The sequence below is a fragment of the Denticeps clupeoides genome, chromosome 18 (assembly GCF_900700375.1).
Source record: "Denticeps clupeoides chromosome 18, fDenClu1.1, whole genome shotgun sequence".
Classification (NCBI taxonomy): Eukaryota; Metazoa; Chordata; class Actinopteri; order Clupeiformes; family Denticipitidae; genus Denticeps; species Denticeps clupeoides.
This window is the reverse complement of record NC_041724.1, coordinates 7,538,814-7,554,011: the sequence shown is the minus strand read 5'-3', so window position 1 is coordinate 7,554,011 and position 15,198 is coordinate 7,538,814. Positions and strand designations below refer to the sequence as shown.

Here is a 15,198-nt window from a genome sequence, read left to right as displayed (position 1 = left end):
ATTTTGTTAGGTTCATCAATGAGAGTTCAAAACCCTGGGAGCATGACGTAGTGTGTAAGATTCAAGAGAGGTTTGTAGATTCAATATTCAAGCAATAAATGCTAGAAAGCTATGCTAATCAATCGAAGCAGCTATTTAATTTCGTAGTATATTTTTTTTGTTGAAAATACACACACACACACACACACACACACACACACACACACACACACAAAAAGCCAAAACTGAAAAACGTAGCAAAATTTTGTTCACAGACCTTCACAACAATTTATCTGGGGTGTACTTTGTGAGCTTTAGATGTGTTATTATACACATTATAGAGACACAAATTATAGAGACACAAATATCATATTCAAGATACAAACAACTAGCAAGTGCTATTTTTCTGTTTTAATCTATGTTATTATGAAACTCCTAAGGACATACTTGACATAACATTTAAGTCCCATTAAAGCCTGTTGAAAATTGGTCTCTCTAGATTGGTGAAAAGCAACACAATTATTAAGCCATATAAGTTTTTTTTATTAAACAATTTTTCATGAACAAAGTTACTTTCTGAAATTGTGGTTGCTCAGCTCTCTGCTATTTCCTGACTATGCAGGAGTTATAAAACAGACCGTCAAATCATGATCACACTAATGTGATCCAACTAAAATCATGAACACTGCATACACAATAAAACATCAGTCTCAAACTGTTTGCACAAGGCTTATAATGTTAGTCATAAAATATTAAGAAGCTAGAAAGAAGTGTTTTGTGGCATAGCTGAGCAGGATGTCATTACAAACAAAGTGGATGTATTCTTTGTTCATGTTATTAATCATAGTAGTTTATTCAGGCACACCTTGTATCAATAATCCATGGAAGCTTCATTAATGTTAATGTATATATATATATTTTTTTTATTGTCTGTCACAATTAGCATGTTGTGAGTATGACTCTTTTTTTTTTTTTCTCTCTTTCTTTCTTTCTTTGAATTATTAAAACTTAAAGTGCTGGTTGTATTTATATCCTCCTTGAGTTTTAATATTAATGTTAAAACCACTTCTTTGCCGGAGCAAAGCCTTTGTTTTGAAACAGCACTCCATTGCACAAGCAACAAGAAAACTGATTTGCTTCTTTTCTTTTTTTTATGAAGAGAGCAATAGCTTTCTGCTTTCTTAAGAACGTTGAAAATAATGAAATTATGAGGATTTAGATTAAAAGACCATTTAATTGCTCATAGTAGATTTTAAAAATCTTTATGTCTGTATTTTAACAGATCAGGGCGATGAAGTGTTTAATTAAGTGTCCGCAGTGTATGCATTTATCATATCAAACGATCACTTCCTAAGATGAAAAAAGTGCATAGTGACGGAGTTTTCACCAATGTAGAGTTTTCAACAAGCTTATTACATAGGTCCCTGTGCTAATGATATGCTAAACTATTCATTAAAAAATGATATAATTGTCACAGATTTCCAGTCCTTATGGGCTGCATATCTCCAGCTGTCCAGGAGAAACCTTGAAATATGAGATTTGGGGTGTTCCTCTAAATGCCGTCTAATATTCAATAATGTTAAAAGGCTGCATTGCCTTGTACTGTGTAATCCTAGGGGTAATGCTACCATCCCCAGCTCAACACTTATGACATTTTTGTTGGTCAAAAAGGTGACTTGCATTAATGACTAACATTGGGATGGTGAGAAAAATCCATTATATTGCAGAACCCACACTCACACACACACAGCACTCAGGAAGAGGAGCTCCTGGGGCTCCATGTTTAGCTCCCTGCTTCATTTGCCACGGGCAATCTTTGCCCATCCGAGCGTATAATGACAGAGATGATTGCACAGGCTGTCAGAGATCAAGGGGACAGACGGTAAAGAGGAGGAAAGAAGGAGCGGGACAGCGACAATCAGAAGAACTTTTTTTTTTTTTTCGGGAAGGGGTAGGTGTCTGGTTTCGTGGACAGAAGGCTAGGGATGATATGTGTCCGAGATTAAGCCCTGGAGGATGCTGGGTGTGGGCTGCAGTTGGGATGAGAATGCACTGCAGAGCAACACCTGTTCCCTCGAGCTGTTCAGTGTTTCCCCCTACCTGCCTTCCTGGCAGAGTCACACTTTCTTCACAGGGGGTGTCTCATTTTGGTAATGCGTCATTTGAAGGTAGCAGAAGGTGAGCATATATCTTAGCCAGTGTGCTGTCCCCCGACTGTGCCTAAGACTAATCTCACCAAAACATTGAACACATCATGACATTGTTGGCAATATGATATCGATTACACTGCACATAAAAGGATGGTGACTAAACAGATCATCAATGAGGAACAAATACAACTCCACGATAAGCATTTGCAGCATGTGGCTTTGAAAACCACAGCATGGTCTGCAGGTCGACACACTGCACTGAGCTGTCACTGCGTGGAAAGATGGGCGATCGTCTGGAGTTTAACCGCAAAATCTGAAAGAAGTGTTCTCCACAGGAGCATAGATGTGTTGAGAAGTATGTTTCACCTGAAGCGATGAGCAGAGAGCGCTCCCGCCACAAGGTATACCTGATTAATATAAGCCGACGTTGCGAAGAGGCTGGGAGGATCGAGAGGCCGAGCAAATGTGAGCTGGAGGCGCTTCGGGGCTTATTACAGTCTGATTCACGCAGACAATGAGCTTATCCATCAAGTTCTGAGGAGCAAAATACTGAACGTTCTTCGCAAGTACTAAGTACTTGGGTTTTTCTGTGCCTGGGAATTTTCTGAATTATTTCTAAGCCTAAAAACATCTCTTCCGGAATGGTAGAAACAATCCTATTGGGCATGACCATAAAAGTAGAAGATTATTATCGTTACTTACTGCCTTGTAAGACAGGATGGCTGTCAAAGCCCTTGCAAAACCAATGGTGAGTGCCTGCAGGGCAGTTTCAGAGATAATAATACGAAGAAAGCGCAGCAGTTTTACTTTTTCCTCAAAACATTTCTTTATTTTCTTTAACTCTGCAATCAAGAGCATGCCCTGTGGATGCATCCCATACTGGTAAGGAGCAAGAGGGTTGTGACCCCAAAACAGGCTGAATGTTAGGAAATTGGCAACACATAACAAAGTACATGTGGTCTTTCACTCCGAGCCTCAGACGAAGGGAAGCACAGACAGTGAGGGTAGAAAGAAGTGAGGGTAAAGGAGGCAACGGTCAGACAAATGAACTTACATCAGCCAGAAACGTTCCAAACGCTCAAAATGACAGGCCCTGGTCTTGCTAGGCTCATGGTGCACATTTACAGCATTTAGCAGCATTTATTTATAGGGAAAGTTTCTCTGGAGCAACTCAGGGTTAAGTATCTTACTAGTAAGACTTACACTACTAGTGTCTTCTTAGTAAGTGGGGTTTGAACCTGTGGTCTTCTGGTTTATGGGTGAGTATGTTACCCACGAGGCTGCTACCACTCAAAAAAAAATATTTTCTTCACGGGAATGCTTTTTTAAACTATGAAAGTGTTGAAAGAGATTATTTTTCTAATTATGATACACAGCAAGCAAAATGTGATTAGGAAAGGCAAGGTGTCCTCTGCTTTTAACCATCACCCTTGGTGAGCAGTGGGCAGCCATGACAGGCGCCTGGGGAGCAGTGTGTGGGGACGGTGCTTTGCTCAGTGGAAAATCAGTGGCACCCCTGCGGTTTGGGTTTTGAACCGGCAACCTTCTGATATGCTGTGATGATATGCTGTGAATACTTTCCAGATGCATTGTAGGAATATTTTTATAGAGACAGAGTTTACGTTCAGTCACTCTACTTGCACTGCCTTCTGTTTCTGTTTTTCTACTGTATTTCTCAGTCGAGCTATTTAATTTCTTTTATGATTATCTTCTCTTACTTCTGTTTTATGAAGCTACACATAGTATAGCTTTTTTTTACGTGTTAGGAAATTGTGTCACATGATTATATATAATATGAGCATCACAGTTTGAACAAGCTTGGCTGGTTCATAGCATCGACAAAATTGCAGCTTGGTTTATTATGTTCCCATTCTGCAATGCTCAGGACCTATCAAAAATAATTCATGTTGTTCAGTAATGAAATACTGGTTCAGATGGTAATGTGTACCAAAGGTAATATGTCCCTGGGTAAAACAGGATACCCAGATGAACTATGGGAAGAAGGCGTGTCAGCAGAGGCAGTGTGGTGCTTTGGAAAACCTTTGGTCTTGCATTCAATGCCATATTACTTTGGCATGTATCACCAACCCTAATACTGCTCAGTGATTCAAGAATGGTTTGAGGAAAACAGCAGCAAGTTGAAGATGTAGATTTGGCTTCTAAATTCTAGAGTGCTCAATCCAAATGAGCATCTGTGGGATGTGCTGGTGATCCAAGGCTGATACATGGAGGCAACACAATACAAATGACAGGACTTAAAGGATCTGCTATGAATGATTTGGTGCCAGATACCACATCTTCAGAGGTTGAGTTGTTTGCGGCACTGATGTAACTATTTAGTAGCTCTTGGTACATTATATAATAAAAAATACATTTTTAAGCTTTGAATTGGTTTTCTGACAAAATTCATTCAGCATAAAAAGACAACAAGGAACACGACACAACATAAGAGATACTACTCTCACCATGCCAAAGACAACGGAAATCAGTCTGGAGCACAGAAAGAAGTTAGTAGAGGCTCATGCTAAGGGGGAGGGCTGTACTGCCATCTCCAAACATTTTCAAATCATTCACAGTGCATGATTTTGCACATGATTTTTCACATGATTTTGAGAGGAAAACAGTCAAAGGTGTCAGCCAGGAACGCAAGCCAAGGTGGGCATCATCTCAGATGAACCCTCACAGAGAGGCACATAAGGCTTGCCCATGAACATTTGCAAGGTTAAAATGAGTTTTGGAAGTCTGTGCTTTTGTGTGATGAGACTAAACTGGAAATGTTTATAATAATAAAGTGAAGTGATTGTCACATGTGATACACAGCAGCACAGCACACGGTGCACACAGTGAAATTTGTCCTCTGCATTTAACCCATCACCCTGAGTGAGCAGTGGGCAGCCATGAGCAGTGTGTGGGGACGGTGCTTTGCTCAGTGGCACCTCAGTGGTACCTTGGCGGATCGGGATTCGAACCTGCAACCTTCTGATTACGGGGCCGCTTCCTTAACCGCTAGGCCACCACTGCCCTGCCAATGTTTGGGCACATTGATGTTGCTTGTGTTTGGTGAAGAAAGGAAGAGACCCCAGGAACACAGTTTGCACTGTCAAACATGGTGGAGGGAGCATCATGCTGCAGCCTCAGGCACAGGGAGCCTTGTTCGGGTGCATGGCATCATGAAAAAAGAAAATTATGCTGACATATGCAATATGAATATGCAAAATATCTGCTCATAGTCTAGGCTTAGGTTGTCGCTGTGTCTTCCAACAAGACAGTGACTCAAAGCATTCATCAAAATTAATCTAACAGTTCCTCAAGGATACCAAAACCAAAATCCTGGAGTGGCCTGCACAGAGTCTACTGGGAAACTGTGGTGGGCGATTGTCCATGCTGTTTGTACCATTTTGCAATGGATGAATCGGCCAAAATCCCTCAGGAGACCAGTTCCAACCCAATAACAAACTGTCAGTTTGGGCTCAGAAAGGCTACACTATTGATTATTAATGCTCAGAGGGCTAATCATTTTGAATGTCTTGATTTTTTATTTAAACTCGGCTTATCAATAAAATATTCAAATAAACCTTTATCGGACATTGTTATTTGTAGAGTATTTGTTTCCAATTTGTTCCAACATTTGTTGTTAATGGTCATTTTTATGGAGAAATCAAGAGTAATGTCTAATTATTTTACCTCAACTCTACACTGCAAATGATCATGACATGCTATTTTCCTTGATTTTGAACGAGCGCCGCAGTCGCCGTCATTTCAGCATCAAGATTAATAATGCTCCCATCAATAAATAAGCAGCCTGCTGGGCTCAGCACTGCATGAGGGGGTGGCAGGGGAGGCTCATCGCTGTAGCACAGCTGGGCCTTCACATGTCTCGACCCCTCCACAGCTCCTCACATGCTTCAGAGTGGCACCTTCTGAACTGTGCCAGCTTGTAAACAGAGTACTGCACAATTTCCATTGTCAGTCCACTTCACTGATGTGATCCTGGTGTATGTATATATATGTATGTATGTATGAAAGTGATTAGAAACACCACAGCACAGCACACAGGGAAATGTGGTCTCAGCATTTAACCCATCCCCTGAGCGAGCAGTGGGCACTCATGAGAGGCATTCAGGGAGCAATGGTGATCAGTTAGGTGATCAGTTCAGTAGCCATGGTAGCTAGGCAATGGCCAAAAATGGCCAAAAGGCTGACTGGTTGTCCTCACAGCTTCTGTGTCTCTGTGTATCTGCCGTCCTGCAAGGGAACAGGCCTTCTGTTCAGCCCTGGCAACAAACATCCACACCAGTTGCACCATATGTCAAGAGTCACCCAGGGACCCTCACATAACCCAGATAAGAAGGGAGGCTCACTGATGGAAGAAAACAAGAATGAAAGATATTACGTATCCCTTTTTCGTCTCTTTATCGTTTTTTAGTTTATTTGGATACACCAGGCCTTTTAGGAATTTCATGTATGTCAAAATGGAATGCAATGAGGTACTGGTACGACCTTCCCTGAGGCTTACGGACATGGTATTCCATTTATAAAGACAAACCAGAGGTCAGAGAGTTGTCACAAGGCACACATTCAGATACGCTCAAACCCAAGCACCTTTAGTGGCCCTTAATACTAGAACACAATTCACTGTGTTCACCTGGGGCTGTGTCACTGCACTAAACATTAAAATTTTTCTCTCAGGAGCCCTCAGGGACATCCTGCATGAACAGTTTTCTTCATTGGACTAATCAGAATAACGTTGATTGCTGCCATATGGAGGCAAATTATCCTGTGCAATGGGAGGGCTTCTACTGTATCTGAACATGGCTCAAAATGCCCATTATTCCCTTTATAAATGATGTGGTCACTGATGCAAACATTATAAATGTTTGTTTGAGCATGTTATTAAATACAGTGCACCATTGTTTGTCATGTCAACTCAGAAATTAATTCACAATTTTGGATTGCAGTACTGTTGAAATGGGACAGCCTAATTAAAATACAGTGTAACATGCAGACACTCCTTGTGTTGTAGACAAAACAATCTAGGCTTCCGTCTGCACCTTCGTCCTCGTCTGTGAATCATCTAAAAATAATAATAACACTTCTTGACGGAATTTTGTCATTAAGTGTATATGATGTTGTGAACACGGTATTTCTTGATGCCTCTTTATATGACACGTGCATGTATTTGTTTGAACATGTTGCCATTTAAAATGTACACAAAGTCCATCTCAACCTTTTTCATTCCATCGACTGTTTCATCACAATGGCTATTTTGTGGAAAGGATTTATGCAAACTGGGAGGAAAAGTGAAAAATCTTGCATGTGTAACAGATGGTCATGGGCATTAACAGCTGTTTTTGTTGGCCCGATCAGGAATTTGCCCTCAACCACATTTGCATTCAATCAATGTGTCTCTTAAAGTCTTTTTATGTGGTGTCAATAATGACAGTTTTAAGGTGTTCTGTGAGCACTGTACATTCAAAGGGTTGTTTTTGGCAAATGAATAAATTCCTGTTATCCATTTCTACTATCACTAACATGCAACACGTAAAAGCAGACACGATCCGACAGAGAGACAAACACTATAGTGGCTCCTGCTATACTCATTTATCAGCTAAACAATGGACACAATAAAAAGAAAAAACAATATTATTAAAAGAAAAAAATATATTACAACTGAATGTATGATGAAAATAGATCGGGAAGCAGAAGTATAGGTACAGAATGCTTTATTAGAAAAAAACAGACCTGAAATGTTATAAGGTTTACAAATTGAACAGCATGCTACACATGTGTTTCAAAGAGGTTGTATGACTAGACTTTAAGACAGTGGCAAAGTGAAGTGTCATTTGTCATTGTGATACTTTAAGAAAGTGAAGTGTCATTTGTCATTGTGATACACAGCAGACAGTGCACACAATGAAAGTTGGTACCTTGGCGGTTTGGGATTTGAACCCGCAACCCTTCAGTTACAAGCTGCTGTCTTTACTAGGCCACCACTGACCAGAGTTTGAATACACATAGAAATGTGAGGACAATCAGTCTTGCAGTCTTGCAAATGCAGTTGAAGTGCATTTTGAAAAAAAAAAGGCATTTTGAAGGTATGCTCTGGTATGGTTTTGCGTGGAATGCATTAATTTGAGGAACATATCTTGTAAATTACTAAACTACTTACTGTGAATCCTGTCAGAAGCTTTCGTTTAGCATGTTTGACATACATGTCCTACCTGTTAGCAGATGTTCATATGAAAAGCCAACATGATGCACAGAATGGGCACTTCTGACAGCAGGAGTGCAACTGCAGTGCAACATCTGATCTTCAACTGCACTCTGTTTTAGTAATTGCCTGATTGTCTCTTGAATCTTAACACAGCCAGTCAGAGTGCATTTCAGATTAAACATCTTATATCCATCAAGCATGCAATATTAGTGTTGGTAGGCTAAATGAGAGGTTCTCACATGATTCCATTATGTTGTTAATTCAGAAAAAAACTGAGCAGATTTTTTTTGTTCTTAATGACTCGTGCAACTATGACATTTTTAGTAAGTTTGTTCAGTAAATTGGTATCTTGTATTCGGGGTGCAAGGTGGCTGAGTCAGACAAAATTGGGTGTCATCATCAATCCGTCAACACGTAAATGTTTTTCTCTGAAACTGTAAAATTTCGGTCTGATATGGCTTTGCGTCCACACGGCTATTTTCTGAAAAGGTTTCAACAATCCGCCATTGTTGTATGTATGACGCATTTACGGGTCAGGTTGGGCTAATATATCAGGGACGTGTGGTGGAGCTGAAGCAGAAATAGAGCCGCTGAAAGGTTTGCAATTTCTCTAAAAACACAGTTGAACGCCCTGCATTAACGTGGGGCTCAGCAAGAAAAACGGGCATGAACTCTGAACGCGCACACAGGGCCGCAGCAAAACCACTCTTTTTTTGCTTCGCAAGCCGTACAAGTTTTGAGTTTCAGATCAAAGCAAAAGCGCACATCGCATTCGGCCTGAAACAGCTCTGTTTCCGCTTCACATCCCTGACGCATTAGCCCAACCTGACCCGTAACCCCGGATGCGTCATACATACAACAATGGTGGATGACATGTTCAACGTTGTGCTGCAGAGGCTGCAGAATCTCATGAAAGAACTACAAGATGAGGACCCAAGACCCTACTCAGGAGGACCCAAGAGCGGGGAGTTACAGCGGCACTTGCAGGTGAAGAGGGGGATCACAACAGCTGTGCTCTCCGTCTCCGAGTGGACAGCCGAATTGCAGATAACCAAAAACCCGTTTTAGAGGAAAATCGACCTATAGTCCAGAAAGAAAGACAACGTCATTAGAATGCCACAACTTTCAATTTAGCTTTGTGCCAATCATGAGTACATTTCAGAAAAAAAAAATTTGAGAATAATGAAAAAGATTTCATCTGTACTCAAACAACAAATGTCTGTCAAGCATGAATCAAGAATTCAGCAAGGGGCAGCTAAAAAAAATCCCACCTGCACTCACTCACCCCAATCTCCTCTCTTGATGGTCATTAAAAATGTCTGGCAGAACACATTGTTCGGAACGTTTCTTCCGTGTTTGTCGAGCTTGATTTCAAATGTAGAGCTCTTGACTGTTTTCTGGATCAATAGGAGTTAATGACTAAGATACCCTAACTTGTGCTCTGGGAGGCTTGCAAGTGAACATGTGCCTCATTACAAATAATGAAAGTAAATAACAGAATCTTAACTGGCATCGTCTGAAATCGTCAGAGGTGGTTGCAAAGAAAAAAAAACACGTTTTGACTGCTTGCCTTTACTCAAAGGTGGATGTTGAGTTTGTTTTTTGTGACAATTGCATTTCCATTTATTGTACCATGGTTTAAAATCACAACCTGATTTTTTTTTACAGGGAAAAATGTCTGCTTAGTACTGTTTCCATGGCAACTGAGCCAGAGATTTACAGCGTCCCCATCACAGAATCTCATAGTCGAATAAAGTCTTTTGTATTTTGTGTGTCAACCTCTAAAATGCCCATATGTGTTAGGATGTGGTGAATGTTGTGTTAGGATGTTGATTAGAAACTAAAAAATTAATGGACCCCAGCTTCACATGTTCTTATTATGTCACAATGACCACTGACCTGATAAACCAACAGCAAGTTTCCTCTTGAGTATGACAATGGTCTCTCCACAGACACTAATGTGAAACCACTGAAAAGCCACAAGGTCATCTTGCATCCCAAGCACTGTCAGTCAATGGATTCTATGGATTGCAGGGTGTAGTAGGGAAGGGTTTAGATTGAGGTCACGTCATAACACTAGCGCCCTACTTAAATCAAGCATCTCAGCAGTCCTGTACCACTTACACACTTGCATGGGCGACATCTTTGTATGTGATAGAAGAAAGCATGTTTGCCTCAGCATTACTGAATTAAAGCAGTAAATAAGTTTGCTATTGATTTGGTGGGAAAGACCTATGGAACTCCAACCTCAGCCAGTGAGCCTTGAGGCTATGTGACAAGAAGACTGTGAAGAAGTGAGTTTGATATCGGTTCTGGTATTGCATCGATTGCCAGCACTATGGCACTTCACCAGGAAATTTGTTCAAACAAGCATTTTAAACATGACTGTATTCCCGTCTATGTGAATATGCTTTGTCTTTTTCCTATAGTACACGAAAATGGCGTATATGAATTAGAGGAGTTTCTGAGCTAATGTTAGCATGCTAATATTTAGCCAGAACATTTCACAACAAAATGTTTTCTCTGTTGTTAGTCACTACTCTGAAAACCATATTAATACAGAACATGTCTGCATGAAAGTATAGACAGAAGTGCATTGTAACCACAGCAAAACTCACAAAATAACCAATTTTTTAGTATAATGCTTTTTGAATGTAGCGCGTGTGTAGCATGTGTTTAATTAAGATTTATGTACACAAAAGTGCAATTAAGCCCCCCAATTCTCCACAGTGCTACTGTATTCTGTCCAAATAAGCTCTTTTCATTTTGCGTGGATAAAAAAAAAAAGAAAAGAAAAAAGAGACTTTGGCTGCCCACAGTTCCGCATTTTAATGAAGGCAACGACAATCGCTGGCCTTTCATTAAAAGCGGCAGAGGAGAGATAAAAGATGACACCAGCTAGGATATTGATGTGGACAGACATGCGCTCGTCCCTGGGGTCCTTCTGTCATTATTAGTCTCAGCCAGTGTGAAGACATTATCAATGAATATATTGACACATCCCAATCTGGCCACTCTTAGTCAGTGGGTTCCGTACATCCCAGACACCTCCTTCTCACACACTGGGGCACTAGTTCTGTAATAGCCACTCTAATGGGGAAGTATTATATTTTACCATGTATTAAGGTTTATAAATCCATGCTTATCACAGCAATAGTTTTGTAATAAGAAGCATATACTCTAGTTAAAATTCAGCCTGCTTGGAGATGCATTTCTTCATTTGTCCTCTTTTATTAAATTTGCTGTGGTGCTTCCCTTTCATTATCTTTATAGAATGGTCACCTCTGTGTTTTGTGTCTGATATGGTATCACACTGTGAACTGAGTAGAACATTCATTCTATTTGTCCAACATGGTGATGTTATAAAACACAGCAAAAGGAGATTCAATCAATTGCGATTGTCCTCATCCTTCCGTGGATGTTAAAGACATTGAGACTTGGTTGAGTAACCCCTAATTAAGACATGTTTTTACTCCCTGATGTAATGCATAACTTGTTGGGGTGTAGAAAACTGGAAAGATGGAAAAAAATAAATGCAATAACATGACAATCAGAGGCCACCCTGGTGAGAAGAAGCCAGCTAGGATGAAGTTTCATATAGCTGTGAAGCCCCAGGTCAATTTCTCTCATCTGTTTTTAATAAAGTATCAGATACATTACATTAAACACATCCAATGCACTCAGGTCCTTTGGGCAACAACGACACGTCATCAGGTCATCATGAACTCACCCAACTTTTTGCATCACAAAGCAGAATGAAAAATACAATAGAAATACATGGAGAATCACATGCATTTAATATCATGTTGGATTTTTTTCTGGTTTTGAAATAAAGCAGCTTTTTTCATATGGTCCAGATTTGTTTTCCTTTAGGAAAAACAGGAACCAAGATCTTTATTCTGAGCCATTAATGTATTTATAGCAAGTAACAGCCCTTTGTATACAGAATGTCCAATTTATTGTAATCACTCCAGACGGGAGTGGAAAACGAGCCGCAACATGATTTTAATATACCTTAATTAACTTTGAGGTGAAACGGAAAATTAATGTCTCAAGAATTGTTGGCCAACATATGGGAAGAGGTGGTGAAGAGAGGATTATCTGGGCAGAGCAGAAGGTGGGCTGCTGTCGTCTCAGACATGTGTGACATTCATTAACACTAACGCAGGAGTATCAGCAAGGGCAAGGAGCACCGGGACCATTTTCTCTCTTTCTCTCTCTCTCTCTCTCCCTCTCTCTGTCAACCTCCCCCCACCTATAATGACCCCATTTAAGCACAGGCACAAACTCAGCATTGCTCAATAGATCAAATTAGTTTTACACTTTGTGGGGAATATCAATGAGATGTTAGCATTTCTGCCTGTGCGGTCTACTTTAGGGGGTCTCTGGTATGATCACCTCAGAAATCTCATGATCGGGCAATTACAAAGCTGAAATTTATAACAACCGATTCTCACAAAGCCATCCTAAATAATTAGCTTTAAGTGTGGAACCACATGTCCATTGCACCCACCTGATAAACCAGTTTGTGATGAAACTCAAGGTGAGAATACATAAATTAGTGCCCAAATGAAAATTCTGAGCACTCTCTAATACACATGAGGGACAAATTAAAATAGAGAAATATGTTTTCTTTTGAAAACCCCTTTGGCCACAATGTCCTGTGGGAAATATGCCACCAAAACAATGCATACATCTATAAATAGTTTAGTTATTTGAATATTGATTAAATTATCACTGTGTTTGGTGAATGGGATACTAACATGACTTCAAAATGCTAAAGTCGACTCTCCATGGTCAGTTCAACCAAATACGGTAGAAAAAGTACTACATATTTGGTCTGCAACAAATTAAAAAAAGTTGTCAGATTACAAGATATTTGCCACTTTTTATTTAGAAAGAATCCCAAAAAAGAAGCAGGTCAGCACACATTCATTTACAAAATGTCAGAGAACATTGTGTTGAATTTCCGGGGTATTGATTAGAATACATACAGTTCATAACAAAACATGAGCATGATGAGGTCATCACATGTGAGCCCCTGTTTCTGCATGTGCCTGAAGGATAACCGAATACCATATAAAACTATCAGCAACAGATTTTAAAAATCAAACAGACAACACTGCAGTTAAAACAGTAGCCAAGTGCATGTCGAAAGTGGGCTCTTGTTCAGGGCCTCTTTCTGGAAAGTTTTGGGAATGTTAAAGAGTTTTGAATGTATGTTAATTTCTTATTGACAATTTCACTAGGAATATACTTGGCAATTTTGATGACTTATAAGCAATTACAATATAATCACTACCCATATCAGTCACCATATGCTACTCACTGTAACAAATTCGGAATTAATTTGGAATAACTATGTTTAGTAGCCAAATCACACAAAGGCTATGCTTCAGTTGTGAAAGTATTAATAATAGCAAGTAATAAATATCACGGTCAAAGAGAAAGAAACAAAAATGCAACATGCTGCTAATCACACACTAATCAATAATAAGTTCAATGCGAAAGGAATACAAAATACTAAAAAAAGAAACGTGTTTTTTGAAAACCACTGTATACCACCCATCATATAGTTACATATAGTTACAAACCTTACAGAATGTATAGACTACATTCACTTTGATGACATGATGACTGGTTATAGAAAGACTATATCAATGTCTAATTTTGGCACGGTCGATTATTTGGCATCCAAAGTACTGTAGATCATTTGTGATGAGTATGTGTCTAACCATTTCACATCAAAACATATGCGATAATACAATAAGTACTGAATATTTTAACTTTTTTTTTTTGCATTCATAGTATGTAAACCGTCTAAATGATAATAATAGTGCTACTCTGATCCTTGACAAATAAAACACAAACAACAAAAAAGCTGAACAAGTAAATTAAATTAAAATTATATATTGCTGAACCACTTTTACAAGGAAAAAAAGTATTTTGCTGAGCATTGAAAACCTCTTTTTTTAGATATAATCAACACCAATTTCAAAAGTATAAGCTATACAGGAAAATAGTAATAAATTACATGACTTTAATTTTTCACCCCCATAAGCAACATATTTGGCTTTAAAAAAAATGTATTTCTAGAAGCAAAGCATTCGATTTTCTGCCAATGTAAGCATGTATATATTAAGATATTTATACATTTCCAACCAGTGTGTAAGCAATTATTTAAAAGCCATTTGTTTGTGAAAATACATAAAAATATTTTTGTACATTATTTCAGTATTTGATAAAAAAACAAAAAAACAAAACAAAAAAAACACGTCTTATCTTGTTGCAGATGATGTGTGCTTCGGTAAAAATGGAATCCAGAATCGTGTGACGGTAGCTATGGAAACAGACATGTTGTCTTGACGATTATTTCCCCTCCCTGCAGTTCCCAAAGCTTTTCACCAAATGAGCAGCAGTACCCGTCAGTCAGTCAAACTTTGTCTGAAACTAGGGGGGAAAAAAGGGAAGAACGAAAAAAGGGACCAGAATTGATATCATCAGCTTGAGAAAAAAAAAAAAACATCCCTTTGTGTTTTGGAGATGTAATTCCATTAAGAGGGAGTGAGTCTTTTGTTAAAAAGAAAATAAACGTCTTTGCGGAATCAGACAAAGCCTTGGCAGACCTTTCAACCAAATGGGAGCGGGAGGGATGAAAAGAACCGCCAGCGAGAGAAGGGGACATTGAGGAGGAGAGAGGGGAAATAAAGAAAAGTGCTCTATTGAAATCACTGTGTAAGGCACTCGAAAGGTTCTTATCAATCAGGAGAGATCGGTTAGGCTGACGTTCATGGCCATGCCTGGCCTGGCGTACGGGACCGCATGCACTGCTTTAGGAAACTCGGGAGTCATCAC

General features: G+C 39.4%; 1 protein-coding gene across 5 annotated transcripts in view; it reads right to left on the bottom strand.

Moving 5' to 3' along the window:
• Window positions 1-13,211: 13,211 nt before the first annotated feature.
• Window positions 13,212-15,198, bottom strand: part of gria2b (glutamate receptor, ionotropic, AMPA 2b) — a 24,776-nt gene continuing 22,789 nt past the window's right edge. For 2 of the 5 annotated variants that reach the window (XM_028959516.1, XM_028959517.1), the window contains exon 16: window positions 13,212-15,198. This exon is cut by the window's right edge and continues 72 nt beyond it. In XM_028959516.1, coding sequence (XP_028815349.1) covers window positions 15,106-15,198 — 93 coding nt within the window. In that variant the 3' untranslated portion in view covers window positions 13,212-15,105. The other 3 variants (XM_028959518.1, XM_028959519.1, XM_028959520.1) reach the window with 2 other exon arrangements.